General features: G+C 45.6%; 1 protein-coding gene across 2 annotated transcripts in view; it reads left to right on the plus strand.

The window, feature by feature from the left end:
- Positions 1-16428, plus strand: part of LOC119445954 (39S ribosomal protein L51, mitochondrial-like) — a 28119-nt gene that overhangs the window by 650 nt on the left and 11041 nt on the right. Inside the window, exons 2-3 of one of the 2 annotated variants that reach the window (XM_049663755.1) lie at positions 3252-3389; positions 11369-11482. In XM_049663755.1, the coding sequence (XP_049519712.1) occupies positions 3260-3389; positions 11369-11482 (244 nt within the window). In that variant the 5' untranslated portion in view covers positions 3252-3259. The remainder of the gene's footprint in view (positions 1-3251; positions 3390-11368; positions 11483-16428) is intronic. The other variant, XM_037710251.2, reaches the window with a different exon arrangement.

Raw genomic sequence — 16428 nt, forward strand, 5'->3', positions numbered from 1 at the left:
TTCCACATTCTTCAAGATTGGCTTCGTTGAATATGTTAGTACTTTTTTGTGTCTTATCTAACATTACGCCCGTTAACGTCCAGCCCATGGCGAACAGCACTATGTTGACTATGTATTTAATTCATTCGTTTTTCGCTGTGTTTCACTGTACCACCAGATTATGATTATTTTTCTCTTTGTGCTTTTTTCTCCTCCTCACAACCTTTACATGTGGGTTATGTAAGTCATCATTCCCATACTCTCATCTCCTAAATTGAGGCTGCATATTACGGCAAGCTCGTACATATCGGCAAACGTCTGGCCTATCTGGCTCTCTGTACTATTGCTTTTTAAGGTGAAGATTTTGCCTACCTCACGGGTTTTCCTGTGTCACGTCTGTGTTTGCGCGCAGTTTGTGTTGTCCGACAAAGTACTGCCAGTGAGAATGCCTCTGTTGTGCCTAATAAAACAGTAAAAAAATTTCATTAAACTTGTATTTATAACTTTTATACCGCAATGTGCTACTCCATCTGTCGGTTCCCTTCTTCATTTTGTACATGTAATGTTACTTCATGGGTTTCTAAAGCACTCGGGCCTCTCAGAGGAATAGCACATGATATTCAAAAACCAAATTCATGACAATACCCGCATGTAAATTCTTGGGGGCAAATTAGCAGGGACATACATCGACCATATAACCACTAGACTTCCTAATTTAGAAACACTGGGAAGGAGCGGCTTTTTCGATTTTCTTGACTTCTTATATTGTCGCTAGAGCATTCTTGGGTCGTCGTACAGCCGGCCAAACCTTTAGCTAACTTGCACGAGTACCGACTTGCTGTGCGCCAGCAGCTTACAATAGGAACAACCTGACAGATGACTAAACGAGCTTTGTGAGCATTAGTTAACCTCGACCGTTTCGCAAATTCGTTCAATCGAAACTTCCTGTAAAGCAGAAAAAAAAAGAGCATTTACATGAGCTAGCGAAAGATTTGTCCGGCTGTATATGTACCACTGGGTGTGTGCCACTGTGATAACAGGGTGGTTGATACTCTGAATCTCGCGGCCTGTCCTCTTGGGAACTATTTCAGAGGACCGCTTTCAACTGTGCCATCCGTACGGAGGGTCAATAAACCACTCCTTGAGAAATACTCCGTCGTTAATGTGGCAAGCCTTTTTTAAAAAACTGACCATTTTCATAGTTGTAAAGCTAGCTCTCCTGCAATGCAATTAGCTCAACCAATCACAATGTAGTAATTTTTTCAAACAGCATATGCAAGCACAAGTTTCCTTGTGTTATGACATGAAAAATGTGGATGTGGCTCCCGTGATGAAACCATGCGCGAGAGACAATCCCGAACATGTGCAGCTCCCAGTTTGCATTCATTTGAACGATGACCGGCGGTGCCAATAATTTGCCAAATGTGAAGTGCAGAGGAGCTCGCTGTAGCAAAGGTGTTTTGGTCTTGCAAATTATGAAAAAAGAACTATAGTGTAGGTTCTTGCAACAGTTATGCTAGTGCATTGTCAGCAGCCCTGGCATGGGCAAGAAAGCTTTAGCATAATTTTTTTTGGAAGACTGGTCGGGTGTACATTGTACTCCTGACTCTATTTTCCAGCTGTCCTACCACGCAGCTGGAAAATTTTACAGATGTCTTCTCTCGTTTCATAACACCTCACTTTAATTCACATCATAGATGTCACCTGGCATGACAATGGCACAGTGGCTCTTGCGCCGCGATGCAGAGCAGAAGTTCGCATGCTCGATCCCTGCTGCGGCAGCTGCATTCTGATGGGGGCGTAATGCAAGAACGCTTTTGTAGCATGCATTGGGTGCCCAATAAAGAACCCTGTGTGGTTAAAACTAATCTGGAACCCTCCGCTATGGCATCCCTCGTAGCCCGCTATGCGGTTTCTGGGACATTAACCCCCCCCCCCCCACCTGCAATTTTATTTTTAACTGTCGCGGAGGTTTGAAATGTGGTCTAAAAGTTAAGTGGTAGCTTTAGCTCGGGGGCTTCGCTCTGAATACATGGGAAAGGAGAAATTGTTTTTCTCGGAAACCACTGCACCAAATTTGATGAGGCTTGTTGCATTTAAAAGAAAGAAGCTAAAATCTAGTGACTGTTGGCTGCAAATTTTTGATATAGGTCGTAAGTTTTTAATGAAAATTGGCAGAAATTCCAAAATTTGAGAAATCGGAGCTATCAAGTTTTGCAACTCTGTAACTGAACAGTGGAAAACGATATCACGATTCTGTAAATTGCACCTACTAGTACATTTAAAGCTGACAAAATTTATCTATTCTACATGGATCAAGTTAGCTACTAATATGTGACTAGAACGTTTGCGAAACCCTTGTAAACAACATTAAAAATTCACTTAAGATATAAATTGACATTTCAAATTTGTCTGCTTGGGGAAGTCTTAAGAACGGATGCACTTTAGAGAACTGCGATATCTGTTCTTGGTGCAGAGCTACGAATTTGTAAACTCCGTGCTTCTATTTCTTTCAAGCTTACCAATTTTTGAAAATTTGTTTAAAAAATTCAGGCTATAAATTGAAATTCTGCTTCCAACAGTCACTAGAATTTAAGTTTTTCTCTGAAATGCGACAGATTTCATTAAAATCGGCGCAGTGGTTATCTCAGAAAACCGTTTCTGTGTTTTACATGTATTTGAATAGGCGGCATTGGAGTTGGGTCTGAGCTAAAGGGGCCTCTTAATACAAGGCTTTACTGGAACCGTCCCCCTGCACAAGGTGTAGTGGTTGCAATGGGACTCCTGCCAGGCACCTTATAACACAAAACAATAGAAAGTACTATACTCATGGAATGAAACGCGGCAGGGAAATTTTAAAGTCGAACGCCTAATAAGCGCAATTATTTTGGAGCTACGACATGTCTGGTCAATAAAGGTAGTATGAACTCTGGTCTAAACATAAGGGCCATAACTATGCCTATGCAACTCGATCTGGAGATGGTCGAAATGAAAGAATGAAAGTATTTGTGTTAGTCCTAAATTGGGGGGGGGGCTTTTCATTCCGTGAGAATATACATCAATAGAGTAATATAATTTCTGTCTATAAGGACTAAATCAGATCTAAGGTTAAAGTACTCGGGCAATAAAATAGGTAAGGTAATTAAAAAACTGCTTAATATATAGTGAACCACATGAAGTCTGTGAACTAAACCTAGAAACAAGTTGAAATTTGCTCATAGTTGGCACGAAATTGGGCACTCTGGTAATAGGGGCTTTCTCCACAATTTCAGGCCAAGCCATGAGCACCATCTTGCACTCGGCCCTGCAGCGGTTGGTTGGCCGGAGCCCGGTCCAAATTTCAGTGCGCTTCTGGGAGCGGAAAAAGTACATCCGACGCTATGGCTATGAGAGCCCTCTGCTGCCCCCTGGTGAGGTGCTGGGAACTGCAATTTGGGGGTGATCTTGCAGGTGCTTTGAGCCAATAACATCTGCTATGATGCAGTCCCCACAACTCTCGGGACCGACGTGTGTGCATAGCACATCTAAAGAAGCTTTTACTGAACGACTGCCTATCAGGTTTAATGCACGCACCATGATGGGTTGGTGGCTGTGCTGTTCTGCTGTTATAAGGTTTGGTACCCAACCATGGCACCCACATTTTACTGTGAGCAGAATGCAAAAATGATTGCACCTCATGTTTTGGGTGCCTGTTTTAAGGAAATCCAAGGGGTTTGATTTTACCCAGACACCTTCATTACGGTGTCTCTTGCTGTCGATATATTGCTGTGGTATGGTTAACCTTGTCAGTCAAATGGGCAACAGGCTGGAGAACCATGTTTTATGTTTTCTGCATATTTTATTACTTGCATATCTGACTTCTTGCTATAGTTATGTATCAATGTGCATTTGCTTTTTTATGTAGAGAGCTAAAGGTGAGAAAAAGAAAGCATTTATACTTTCTTTGTCTGTGCAGAAAAGAGGAACACATTCCAAGTTTTCTGTCAGAATTTTGAAATGTTGTGGTATAGGGCTTTTGAATTGGCTTTGTGAAAAAAGAATTAACTCCAGATTGCTTCGACAAGGCATAGGAGAGCAGTAGGCTTTATCAGTTTCACTTGGTGCTTTCTGCACATGCGAGCACATTTATTGGGCAGCGTGGCAGAGTGTTGCAAGTTGTACAAAATCATCCATCCATGATCCTGCATATCAAAGCTCTTCTTTATCAATGGGAGAAAGGAGCAAGCAACATGCGTGTACTGTGCAGCGGAGTATCACCTTTCTTTATTTTACACAACTGACGGGGCATCTGTTGTGTAATAAATGGTGTGGGGGCATCCAAGGAGTGCACTGTCAGGAACAAAAACTTGCGCAGGCCACCAGTGTCACAATAACTGGCTCTGTAACTGCTTGTGTACGTGCATCAGCTAGATTCGATTGATTGAATAAATGTTTATTGGTGAAAGGCTATTGCGAGAAATGGGATAATAAGGATGTACTCCAGCTGGTTTAACACGCCCATCCCATTAGCACAGGGGTTCTCAAGCATGTTCGTTCCAGGGAGCCCTGCTAAGCTCCATGAAGCGCCAAGGAACCCCCCCCCATTTAACCGAATTAAAATGTCCTAATTAACCGAATGTCGAATTACCCAAGGTATCAAGAAAACAATAAATGAATGCTTACTACGTCAACAGGCTTTTATTTACTGAATGAATTAGCAAATCTTGTTTCTATTTTGCACGAGAGCAGTGCGGCACCCGCCTGCGGTGGCTCCGTTAGCAAAGGCGTTTCGTGGCTGAGCACGAGGTCACGGATCGAATCCCGGCCGCGGCGGCCACATTTCGATGGAGGCGAAATGCAAAAACTTTTGCCCATGTACGTGCTTGCGTTGTAGTGCATGTTAAAGAACCGCAGGTGGTCAAAATTAATCCGGAGCCCTCCACTACGGCGTACCTCACAGTCAGAACTGGTTTTGGCACGTAAAACCCTAGAAAGAAGAAGAGCAGTGCGGAAGCTGAAGTTCTCGTCATCTCATGACTTATTTGAGCTAGCAGCGGCGAAGGCCTCGCGACATCCTTCGCAGCGCGGCCGCAGCGCGCATCTTCATCTGAGACACGCTTTTCACTACCGCGCGCACATCCTGATTATTTTTTCGCTAGTGAGCTGGTCGTCAACAAATTGCCCGCCCATCGCGATGTAGCCGGTGCTCTTCATCTTCGACAGCTTTGCACTGAGTCAAAGCGAAACTACTGCTTACCGCAACCGCTGCGGAGAAAACCGCGGCCGTTATCGACGAGATCATGGTCGGCGACCTTGCGGTTCAGAAGGCAGGCGGCCGACGCCATAGCCGACGCACTCATCAAGTCAAAACGAAACTACCGTTTGCTGCAACAAGTACGTGCGCACGAAACCTGCAGTCGCTATCGACGCGATCATGGATGGCGACTACGCAGCTGCGAAAGGCACGCAGCCGACGCGTGCACCGTCAAAACGAAACTACTATTTCCCGCAACCGCTGCTGCGGACGAAACTGTGCTGGTTATCGACGCGATCATAGATAGCGATTACGCACTTATGAAGGCACGCGGCTAGCCGCCAACGCGGTGTTACGCGCAGCTATTAACGCAAGAATAAAGGCTTTGAGGACACAATTAGGCACGAAGAGTTCCGGCGTTGAGGTCAGTCATGTATAGCGTACGACTGCCACTGAGGACCATACCAATGAGGACTGCATCGCTTCGTTTTGGACGCTAGCGCCGTTTTAGCTCTTTTGTGGCGCGCACTTGTGGTGCTCCGCGCATCAGTTTTTTTTATTCCTCCGAAGTATAACATCAGTGCGTACGTACGCTATCGGCACCTACCCTATCTACAAACGGGAGAAATGCACACGGTGGTAAGTTAGAGCCTCCGAGATTCAAGTGCGAAAGCTTAGGCGCGCTGCCCATGGCTGCCCGTTTTCGGAGATTGGGTGGCTACAAGCTGCCTGCGGATTTATTGCGCAGTTCGCGCGTTGCCGTTACGCACTGTGATGTGCTTTTTGACACTCGGGCATAGGTAATTGAGGTTCTGCGGATCAAGCGCACCTCGTGTTCGCCGTTTTCGCCACTTGGCGAGCGCGGGACCACGGAAAATTTATCAGTGGCTCGCGGAACCCCGAGCAGGGGCCTGCGGAACCCCCGGATTCCGCGGAACCCACTTTGAGAACCCATGCATTAGCAGATGCTGGGAGCGAGTTAAAAACTGCAATGGGGTACGGTTGGTAGCATTCGCTGGCTTTGTTCAGGTGGTGTAGTCTGCGAGGGGTGGGTTCCGTGGCTGCAGATGACAGACCCAGACAGTGGAGTGAGTATCGCACTCCCAGAAGTGGTGAGCAGTGCAGTTTAGGCCAGCGACAGTTTGGCACATATTTGTCATTGTGGCCACAGGTGGCTAGTTGGTATAAAGGGGTCCATACAGTAGGAGACATATAAGATGTGCCGGCTGCAGAGGTCAGCAGAGTAAATGGCCTCTCGCTCATACTTGCTCACCAATATTTTCGCAATCTATCTACTCACTTGCATCCCTACTCGTGCCCACTTGTACTCCCTAACACTCGCATGCATTCATAGTCATTTCCATTCACACCAACTGGCACCCACTCACTCTCATACGCGCGCCCACTCCCACTCGCCACTACTCACTCACCTACCCTACAGACTCATGTTAGGGCCGCAATTCTTGCTCGTGATTTTGACGAAGGGCGAGTCTTACACGGGACCGGGCCATTTGGTCAAATTTTTACGAACACGAATTCCTGAAACTTTCATGCTTTCCCACGGAATACTTTCTAGATTTGTTGATTGCAGTGAGCTCCTCTTCTGCTTCACCCATCGACGTGCACAATTGTCGTTCACACCGAAGTTGCGGCCGGCTGCCCACTTGCCGTGCTCCTCGGCGTGCACGACGACCTTGAGCTTAAATGCAGCATCGTATGCCATCAAATGCTTCCTGTCCATTGGGGACTCCCGGTAGCAGACAGATGAGTTGAAGGCGGTGGCTGAGCTGGCTGCGGAAACTAACCGCACAAAAAAAAGATGCCATTGGCAACTTGTGCGCTGTCACGGACGAACTTAGAGAAGCCGGTTGTGGCCGTGCCCCGGACATAAGAGGTCTAAGTGCAGCTCTCGTTTTCTATTAGTGGTGCCTTAGGCGGTGCGGGCTGGGCAATATTATTTGATTTCTTTTTTTATGTCCGCACTAACTTACGGCTTGTAGTGGCGCACAGAAATTATCTGATTTGCATGTATGGCATCAACGTACCAAATGCCATTGCTTTTCGGTTGGAAAAGTTTTTTTTCTACAAGTTTGAGATGCCAAATTGGGGGTGCAGCCCCAACACGGCTGCGGCCCTTGCTTGACATTACAGTAGCCGACCGATTTTCTGGACTTCGCGGGGACTGAAAAATAGTCCGAAAAATCGAGCAGTCCGAAAAACCAAACAGTGCGAAAAACTCGCCTCCCCCCCACCAAGAGAAAAAAATTATGAGGCTGAGAGCGGCTTAAGAAAAATGTCGCAGTTTCGCCCAAAAAGCGGAGCATCGATTGCGATAGCAAATTAATAGACAGCAATACGAAGTAAGGATGTTAGCTTTATCGGCCGTATAAAGTTGTAAATGTGCGCTTACTAACTAAATAAGCACAGTGTCACGCGCGCACAGGTTACATGAACACATCTCGCTCGATGACCGCGGGCAAATTGACCTTCGCGCTGTCTATTCTCTCGCTTCAACGCGAACGTCGAAAAAAAGAAGAAAAGAACAGCGCGTACGAAGCTACTGGCACTCGGCGCACGCCCTTTGTATCCATTGCAGATCGCTTTCAAGATACGGTGCCTGCGCGGCAGCAGCCGCAGGAGCTGAACGCAACTTCCCACCGACTACGTCGCCTTCTCCCCGTGCCCCGCGTGCGCGAGGCAAGCTTTCACCCGCACACAGGGTGTGGCGCAACCGAAAAATAAAAAAAACAAACAAAAAAAACGTATTCCGCTTAAGTGATAATGACGATAGTGCTGAGCTGACCGGAAAAAAAGCAAGTGCCGCTTTTTGGAACGTTTTGTCGGCCAAGGAAGAGTGGGCATGGTCTCGGAGACGGGAGGATAGCGTGCGTCTACTAATCTTGAAGGCTATACAGGGGGGCACTAGAAGCCAAGCCCGGCCAAGCCAGCGGAAAATCCAACATGGCGGCCCCCAAGATCGGGTAGCGGGGCTCGGAGCGTGCGATTTAGTCCGGAAAATCGAACATTGGCACCTAGATTCGTCCGAAAAATTGGTCGCGAAAATGCATTAGCTCTATGGGAATCCTGATGGTACATCTGTGAAGTCCGGAATATCCAACAAGTCCGAATTTTTGGAGTCCGAAAAATCCGTCGGCTACTGTATACAGTACATACTCACGTCCACTCACATTCACTGACAGTCACACATGTCCATACTCATGTCCACTCAGAATCACCACCACTAACTTTCGTTCACACTTGCGCAGATTGGCACTAATTTTCCTGGCTATTCACATACACTCACACCGTTCGTTACTCATTATCATTCTATCTCCCGCCTGTAAAATGAGTATGGAGGCAGTGTGAGTCAGTCAGTACGTGAACCTGTGTGGTAGCACCTTATACAGTAAAACCTCATTACAAGAGACACTCCAAGGACCCGGTAAACATGTCTCTTGTAAACAAAAATTTTAAAAACACCGGAGAGTCGGACTAGATCACATTATTATACATCAGCATCAAAGTGGGCTTTAACACATGTACAGGAAATTGCTCAGTATGGCTTAAAAAAGTCGTTCATAGTAGTTTGTTTTTTAGTAACTGCAGATTGTATTGGCTTCCTTCTCAACTTCTGGAGGTAAAGCACTTCACTTTGCAAACCATCCTGTTGCTCACAATACCTTTAAGGTGCTCTTAGATGTTCGTCAGGCTCAACTACCAACGCTTTCTGCCCTAATGACAGAAAGTATAATAACAGAAAGTTCGGTGCAATTTGTAGTCGCAACCTTGCGAGAAGTGACATTTGGCTGCGGAATGGAAAAGAATCGAGCTAAGGGCATGAAAAGTGCAGTGCATACCGGTTGGTACGACGTTGGCCACGTTGCGTGAGCGTGTCTGGGTTGTGTCTTCTAAATAGTGAAGAATTTACTCTAGGGACCTAAAGAAGTTGTCCTTCGTAACCGAGTGTCTCTTGTAACCATGTCTCTTGTAACGAGATTTTACTGTAGCTTCAAGCTGCATGCTGCGGTTACGAGAATAAATTCATTTTGTAACAGTCAAACAAATGACAGCCTTTGGATTGCTCATTCGCTCGACCAATAAGTCAGTCAGCTTAACTGGTAGCTTGCCGAGGCGAAAAGTAAGCCACTGGCAAAAATAAAAAATTGGGAGAGTTGCTTTTTTTGTCGATAGAGCACAGCTTATTATTCTAGAATTGTGCATTTCCGCTGATGTAGAATAAGCTCTGATAAACTGTGTTCAGGATGATGCGTTGTCTGTTGCGTACTCCACATCCTCAGAACCCTCTGAGTGGACCCACGTTATGGCAGCCAGCCATCCTGAATTTAGTGGGACAGTCCATAGACTTTTGAGTAAACATCCTGAGGCCCGAAGTGACCAAGTCGGGGGGGACGGCCAAGTGTCCACTTATATATATTTTTTTCTATTAAATAACAGTCGATAGACCAGACTTTTTTTGTTTCTTTTTTTTAGTGCTTACAGTTAGCTTGGTTGCACATTCTTCTCTGATTTTTTGTTGAATTGTCATAAACATAGAAACCTTTTCATTTTTGTCTTGCTTCTATTCTTCTTGTTGGCCCTAACTGGTCACAGTACCTCTGTCTGTTTGGGCAGCCGTGTTAGCCAGGTGACTACAGCCCCTTTTTATTGTTGTTGGAACCAGCAACTTATCTACAAAAACATATTTTGACTTGGTAACCCTTTAAGGCATCCGAGATAATCGAGCTTGCTTGACTTACTATTGGGTGGTGACTGTGTACTTCCCGTGCATCAAGAACGTATGAATACTTGCTTTTTTTTTTTTTTTGAGTCTTTGCCTCTGCTTTGTATGGCTTTCTCTAGAGAAGACGGGCGCAACAAAAATAAATTCGAATCCTGGTTCTTTCTGATGAAAGAAAAATTGCCTACTGCTTACACTGCTAATTGGCTTGTCGTAACGTCGTAGCATCATTGGTAGTTTTGTTTACAGAGAGATGTCAAAATTTTGGTTCTGGCTAGCAAAAGTTTTTATGCATTACCCAGATAAAAATGAACTGATTTTGAGGCCATGGTTGTGCTTAAAGTATGACAGCAAGTGGGAAATGCACTTTTTTCCTGAAAATTCTGTTGTTTTTTTTTTTTGCTTAGTTAGATGTTAGAACACTCTTCAGCAGAAATTATGTTTCTGCGCTGTTCTGTACAAGCACAATTCTTTTTTTATTAAAGATTTCTAGGTGAAACTTTGTACACTTGTTTATTGCTTAGTTTCCTACGTAATAAACCCCCAGAAATAAAATATTGTGACAAATTTTTATGTGGATGTAATTTATAGCAAAGCATAGAAGGGCATGTTTTCTTGGTTATTTCAGCAGGATTCATCACTTCCAAGATTCGTCAGATCTTGTTTAGTTTTAGTTCGTTGCACAGATCAATGTGTATCTGTAACTGCCAATAATTGTGTTGTTGTATTGAGCTAAATCTAAGTTATAAATGCTGGCATGAGGGCTTGCCTTGCAGCCGCCTCATGGCAGGCTTAGGCCTGGCCATCATAAAGATGCTGCTTCTCTAATAAAATTTTATTCTCCTCCTCCTCCTGGCATGGGGGGGGGGGGGGATCAACATTTCTGAACAATTTTATTATAATAAGAAAATATGAAAACTTTTTACACATATTATAACACTTCAATTTACTTAGAAAAAATGTGCTCAATAGGACAAACAAACTGTATTCTTGCTCATTAAAAAAAAAAGAATTGCCGTTGCATCCATTCTTTTGCAATTATTGGCGACAGTTAATGCGATTAGCATTATTTCTTATGATGGGTACATGTCGCAAAGTGGGCGAAGTTCCCAAAGGATGCTTATGGCATGAATATCCAGCGGCCCATCGGCCCATACCCATTCAAGTGATTGGCCAGGAATGGGCACATGCCTAGTTACCCAAGCTGACATGAAAGAGGTTAGATACGGACTCACTACATACTGCAAAGTGGGCAATGTTCTCAAAGAATACTAACCGTATTAAAACTTTTTAGAACATGGCGTCATAAGTTGTGCCATTTGTGTTAGAGCAATTTCTGTTTACAAAGATTCTACTTTACTTACTGCCTCGATCAAAATGCACAATTTATTCTTTCTTTCTAATTCTGCTGTCGTCAGGGTACCTTCCACGGCTGCCGAAGGAGCACGAGAAACTCAAGACCCAACCCGTCTATACACCCAAGGATGCTTGGTGTGAGCGAAGAGCCCTCTTTGGCCAAAATGACTACATCGGTGAGTGGTCTTCGAGCAGAAAATGGACAAAGGCGTGTCTGTTTCTGTTACATACTAGCCAACTGTCCGAATTTGTCGGGGAGGCTCCCAAATTTTGACTGTTCTCCCAATTGTACAGACACAGCCATAAATCTGAAAAACTGCCGAAGCCCCACTATGGGGAAAAAATAAAACATTATGCAGCAAAACTGCATTGTAATTGCTGTTTGCGCTATATCTAACTAGTCGAAGCCAGATTTAGATCCAAGCCACTTGTGTGTAGGCAGTGTAGGCCTAACTAGCCTAATTTACTTCGCTTCAGATCGAGACGTGCGTTGAGGAGGGCACGTGAGGCAAGGGATTTATAGTATGTGTTGCCTAATAGCTGGTATAGCAGTTTTATTCAATGAAGCTGGAAAGAGGCCATAGTCACAGGACGTAGTATGTGCTCTCTATTCATACCCACACGCACTGTACGAGCACCGAAACGTCTTGTAACTGTACTGGCAGCCATTCAGAGCTGTATCTGACGTTTCTGTAACCCAGAAAAAAAAAGAGTTTAATTTTTTATAGCGAAGCTGTTAGCCACTAGTTGATTGGCATTTTTCGTGTCCGCATCTGTTCGCAAAAATGTGGGTTGATCTCAGAGGTCGTGCAATACTGGGCTGACCCACAGCGAAGGTAAAGCAGGGTTCAAGCAATCAGCAAAGTGGAGTGAAAAGTGCATACATTCGCATTCTACATACAGAACAGCATTCGTTTCAATAAAAAGAACAAGCACAATACGAGCATCCAAACCACATATTTGATGCGACAAATTCATAAGGGCATTCTGTGCTACTTCTCGATGCCTGTGTCCGTGGCGTTATGGTTTCGATATCAGGCTTCTGTACCAGAGGTCCTGTGTTCGAAACCTGCCGTCAAACGTTTTCAATAATGTTTATTAATTTATTACACAGTGCTGTGTTGAAGATGACGAGTGTACAAAGTCGCGAAGCTGTTGGATGCCAGAAGGACGAAGTTTAGGCAAATTCATGAACTTCCCATAATTCCCATGCTAGCTGAACCGCCTTGAAGTTAACTCCCGTAGACACTTCCGTTGCAGCACTGCTATGGGTAGGCCACGCAGAGTTAGGGCTCTCGAGGAACCACAGTGACCACAAAGCGATTATCACTACCATTATTCTAAAGTAATAAAACATTTCATACACACATCAGCAGGTGTAGTGGTTTTGCAACAGCTTCGCTGAACGTCCACTTTCGCAGGGTCGGAATGGCAAGTAAATTTTTTTTTTGTTTTGTCTCTCTCCCTAAGCGAATCTCTAGAATTTCAAGGTCCCCAGGTTGGCAAGTATGCTGTTATAATTTTCGTACCTGTAGTTTTACACCTCGCTCACAGGAAGCAAAACTTTCATGAAAGAGCAAGCTGCCTTTTTCACAGCGTGACAGCGCGCATATGCACCCTGGTCTAGTGAATTAGTTGCTAAACATTTTGGGAGGATCACATGCACAGCCCGATCTCGGGGGAAAGTTCTTGAAGAGAAAAAAGAAAGCACACAGATGCGCACTGCTGCAAACACTCGTGTTGTGTCATCATCATCACCAACGGCCTATTTTTATGTCCACTGCAGGACGAAAGCCTCTCTCAGCGATCTCCAATTACCCCTGTCTTGCGCTAGCTGATTCCAATTTGTACCTGCAAACTTCCTAACTTCATCACCAACCAAATTTTCTGCCGTCCTCGACTCCGCTTCCTTTCTCTTGGTATCCGTTCTATAACTCTAATAGTCACATGGCCTGCCCAGCTCCTTTTTTCCCGCTTAATGTCAACTAGAATATCGGCTATTCCCATTTGTTCTTTGATGTACACCGCTCTCTTCCTGTCTCAACTTTAGGCCAAACATTTTTCGTTCCTTCGCTCTTTGCGCTGTCCTAAACTTGTTCTCGAGCTTCTTTGTTAACCTCCAAGTTTCTGCCCCCTATGCTAGCACTGGTAGAATGCAATGATTGTACACTTTTCTTTCCAATGACAGTGGTAAGCTTGCAGTCAGGATTTGGTAATGCCTGCCGTATGCACTCCCAACCGCTGCTGTGCACTCCAACTCCACCGGCGGTAGATCTACATCTGGGCGGTACCAAAACGTGCGTAGCGTAAGACTGCAACTTCACTTTAATACAGAAAGCGGCCAGGGCTTCGTCAGACTGCTCCGTGAACCATGTAGTGGAGTTGATGGCTCGCACATTTATTGAGAAACCCCTGCATTACACTTGGGCGACACTTCACACTGCTGACGAAGTCTTCTTGCGTCTGCCCTCACTTGCTGGTTGTGGCAGCATGTGCCTGACTTCAAGTACTCGTCTAAGGAGCAATAACACTGGGTCGATACAAGACTGACAAGATGCTGATGGCAACAATTAGCCGAGTATTCAGCACATGTATCGCCAAGACCATTTTATTAAACCAGGCCGACAGCGGTCGCCACCAACAAGCGTGAATTGTAGTAAAGCTGGATTTCTTGTCGATGGCACCGACGAAATCGGCATGCCGACCTTCGTTCGACCAAACCCTGCGTAATCGGCCATCAAACCGACAACACGATAGCTGCAGAGCCCTTGCTTGTATATATTGTGGTGCGACAAGTGACCGATGTCACATGTGCAATCATCCCCGCCGACCCCTAAGCATCATCGTCAGCTGCAAGTGAGATCGTTCACGTGGCGAGACTCGAGCCTTATCACGCACCTTTCACCGCAGATGTGTAGGGAACGGTGCTTCTACTGCCGGGGGTGATGATACGGAACAGCCGCCACAGTGTGGCTGCACTGAAGAAGAGGAAGATGACGTGCTCCCGATTGATATAGGGTCGCCATCTTGGTCACTGTTGGCTTACGTGTAAATATATTGTAAACATCCTTGTGCGTCAACTACACGTAACAATATAATTAATCGCACTCAAGATGAGTCGGAACATGCCTTCGAATTTGAAATGCACATGCTTCAGCCCTCTCAAGCTGTACACATGAAGTTTGAGCTAATTGTGATCCTGCTCAACAAAGGTTAGGCCCATGGAACTAAAAGTAAGCAGTTAGGATGAAGGACACTGTTCTTATAGTTCAGTTCTGGCCTTAATGATTTCAAATTAAGTACTCTTTACTTCACACGACGCGTACACAATAAGCAGGAAGTGACAAGACAGCGCTGTGCCAACCTCTGTATGTCACCGTTCCTGAAGGCTGCAGGTTGCATTCGCTAAGTAGATGGGTGGGTCTGTACGTGGTGTTATGCTGACACATTAGTTAATTCCGAGAGACGTACTGTTTACCTCTGCGTCAAACGGGAAACAAGACCGTGCATTTGGTACAGCAGTATAAGCAACCGTCCTCGCTCAGTTATATGAACGGTGTCATTGGCATTTTCGCAGGAGAACTACACGGCCTATAAATGAGTGCTTATGCGAACACAGTTTTCAGTTTTCGCGTGCAAACTGTAAGTATGAAAGTTAAAGTATGGAAGTTCAAAGCTAGAATCAGTTGTAACAGCCCGTACTGTAAGTATCCAGATCACAGTTGCCGTTGTTTAAAGCTCAGTGGCTCATATTGACAGGTAGCAATGGGGCTCATATGTGCAGATATGTATGTTTTGCTACGTTTTGACATTATTTCATATCAGTGATGTGCCTTTTCCACTACCGTATTTACTCACCTAATCATTTGCACTTTATCAGAAAAATTGATGCAAATTTAGACCCGGGTGCGATCATTACGCGGGGTAAATTTCCGCTGTGAGTGCCCGTATATGTTAGTGCCCGTATTAGCTTAACTGATCGCTACCGCCGCCTTCGGCGCCTCCTTTACGCCCGCATGACACCAGGCCCAAGTGAGGCCAGGCTCTTACGCTCGCTCTTTCTCTGTTGTTCTCGCCGCCGATGCGGGCAGTCACGTTTCAGTTGAGCTATGAAATAAACGCGTTCTATTCAAGAAGTTGTCTCGTCTCGAGTTGCCATGCCACGCTAACGTCCGTAGCCTTCACGTCCAGCCCTCACATGTGGCGCAGTTGACACCCAAGCCTCTGCCAAGCCACTCAGCTACGCCAGTATGCCAACGAACTGGTAACTAGAGCCCGTTAGTCAGTCTGCCATTGTCTCCTTCGTCGCCGAAGCGTTTCCAGCCATTCGCTCGCTTCATCGTGCGTGCCTGCGTGTGCTTGCCTGTGGAAGCGCTTATAATCTAATACAATACTGCCATCATTTCTCTGTTCAATCCTGTAGCCAACTGTGTTTTGCCAGTTAATGCCTGCTTAAGCCTACTCTGTGGAATACGATGCCTGGAATTGTATGGGAGCATCTCGAACCAGTGACGATGTCGTGCCTCGGCATCGACCTCATACGGGAAGAATTGTCGCATCGCCAGTTGGACACCTCCGGTTTGAAAGAGGACGTACTTCAGCGATTGGAAGCCGACATTCAGTAGCAGCGTTAAGTAACCTCTCCAGCGGAATCCAAAGCGTCCGCTTCGACCCAAGCACCAACTTCGGCCCTTGACCAAGCCACGATACAGAGTCTTGCCTTGCTGTTTCAGCAGCTACCTCGCCCTGCAGCAACGGTGACTACACTATCGGATTTATCATCTTCCTACCCGCAGTTTGACGGCTCCCACAACCACAGTGTTAATGTATGGCTTGATGACGTGCGACAAGTGCAGCAGCTTGCTTCGTAGGACGATGCCACCACTCTCCTAATAGCTGCTAGCAAGCTGAAAGGTACTGCACGAAACTGGCATCTCGCGTTTGGGAACCAGTACGAAACCTGGGCCATGTGGAGTGCGTCCCTCAAGGACACTTTTTGCACAGAATTTTCCCTCATCGAGTGGCAAGAGCAAGTTATGAAAGTATCCCAGACACCATCTGAAAGCTTGCACAAGTATGCCTTTGCCAAGCTGAGAGTAATTGCGCGTTGCCTCCCGTCGAG

The sequence above is a fragment of the Dermacentor silvarum genome, chromosome 3 (assembly GCF_013339745.2).
Source record: "Dermacentor silvarum isolate Dsil-2018 chromosome 3, BIME_Dsil_1.4, whole genome shotgun sequence".
In the NCBI taxonomy this organism is placed as follows: Eukaryota; Metazoa; Arthropoda; class Arachnida; order Ixodida; family Ixodidae; genus Dermacentor; species Dermacentor silvarum.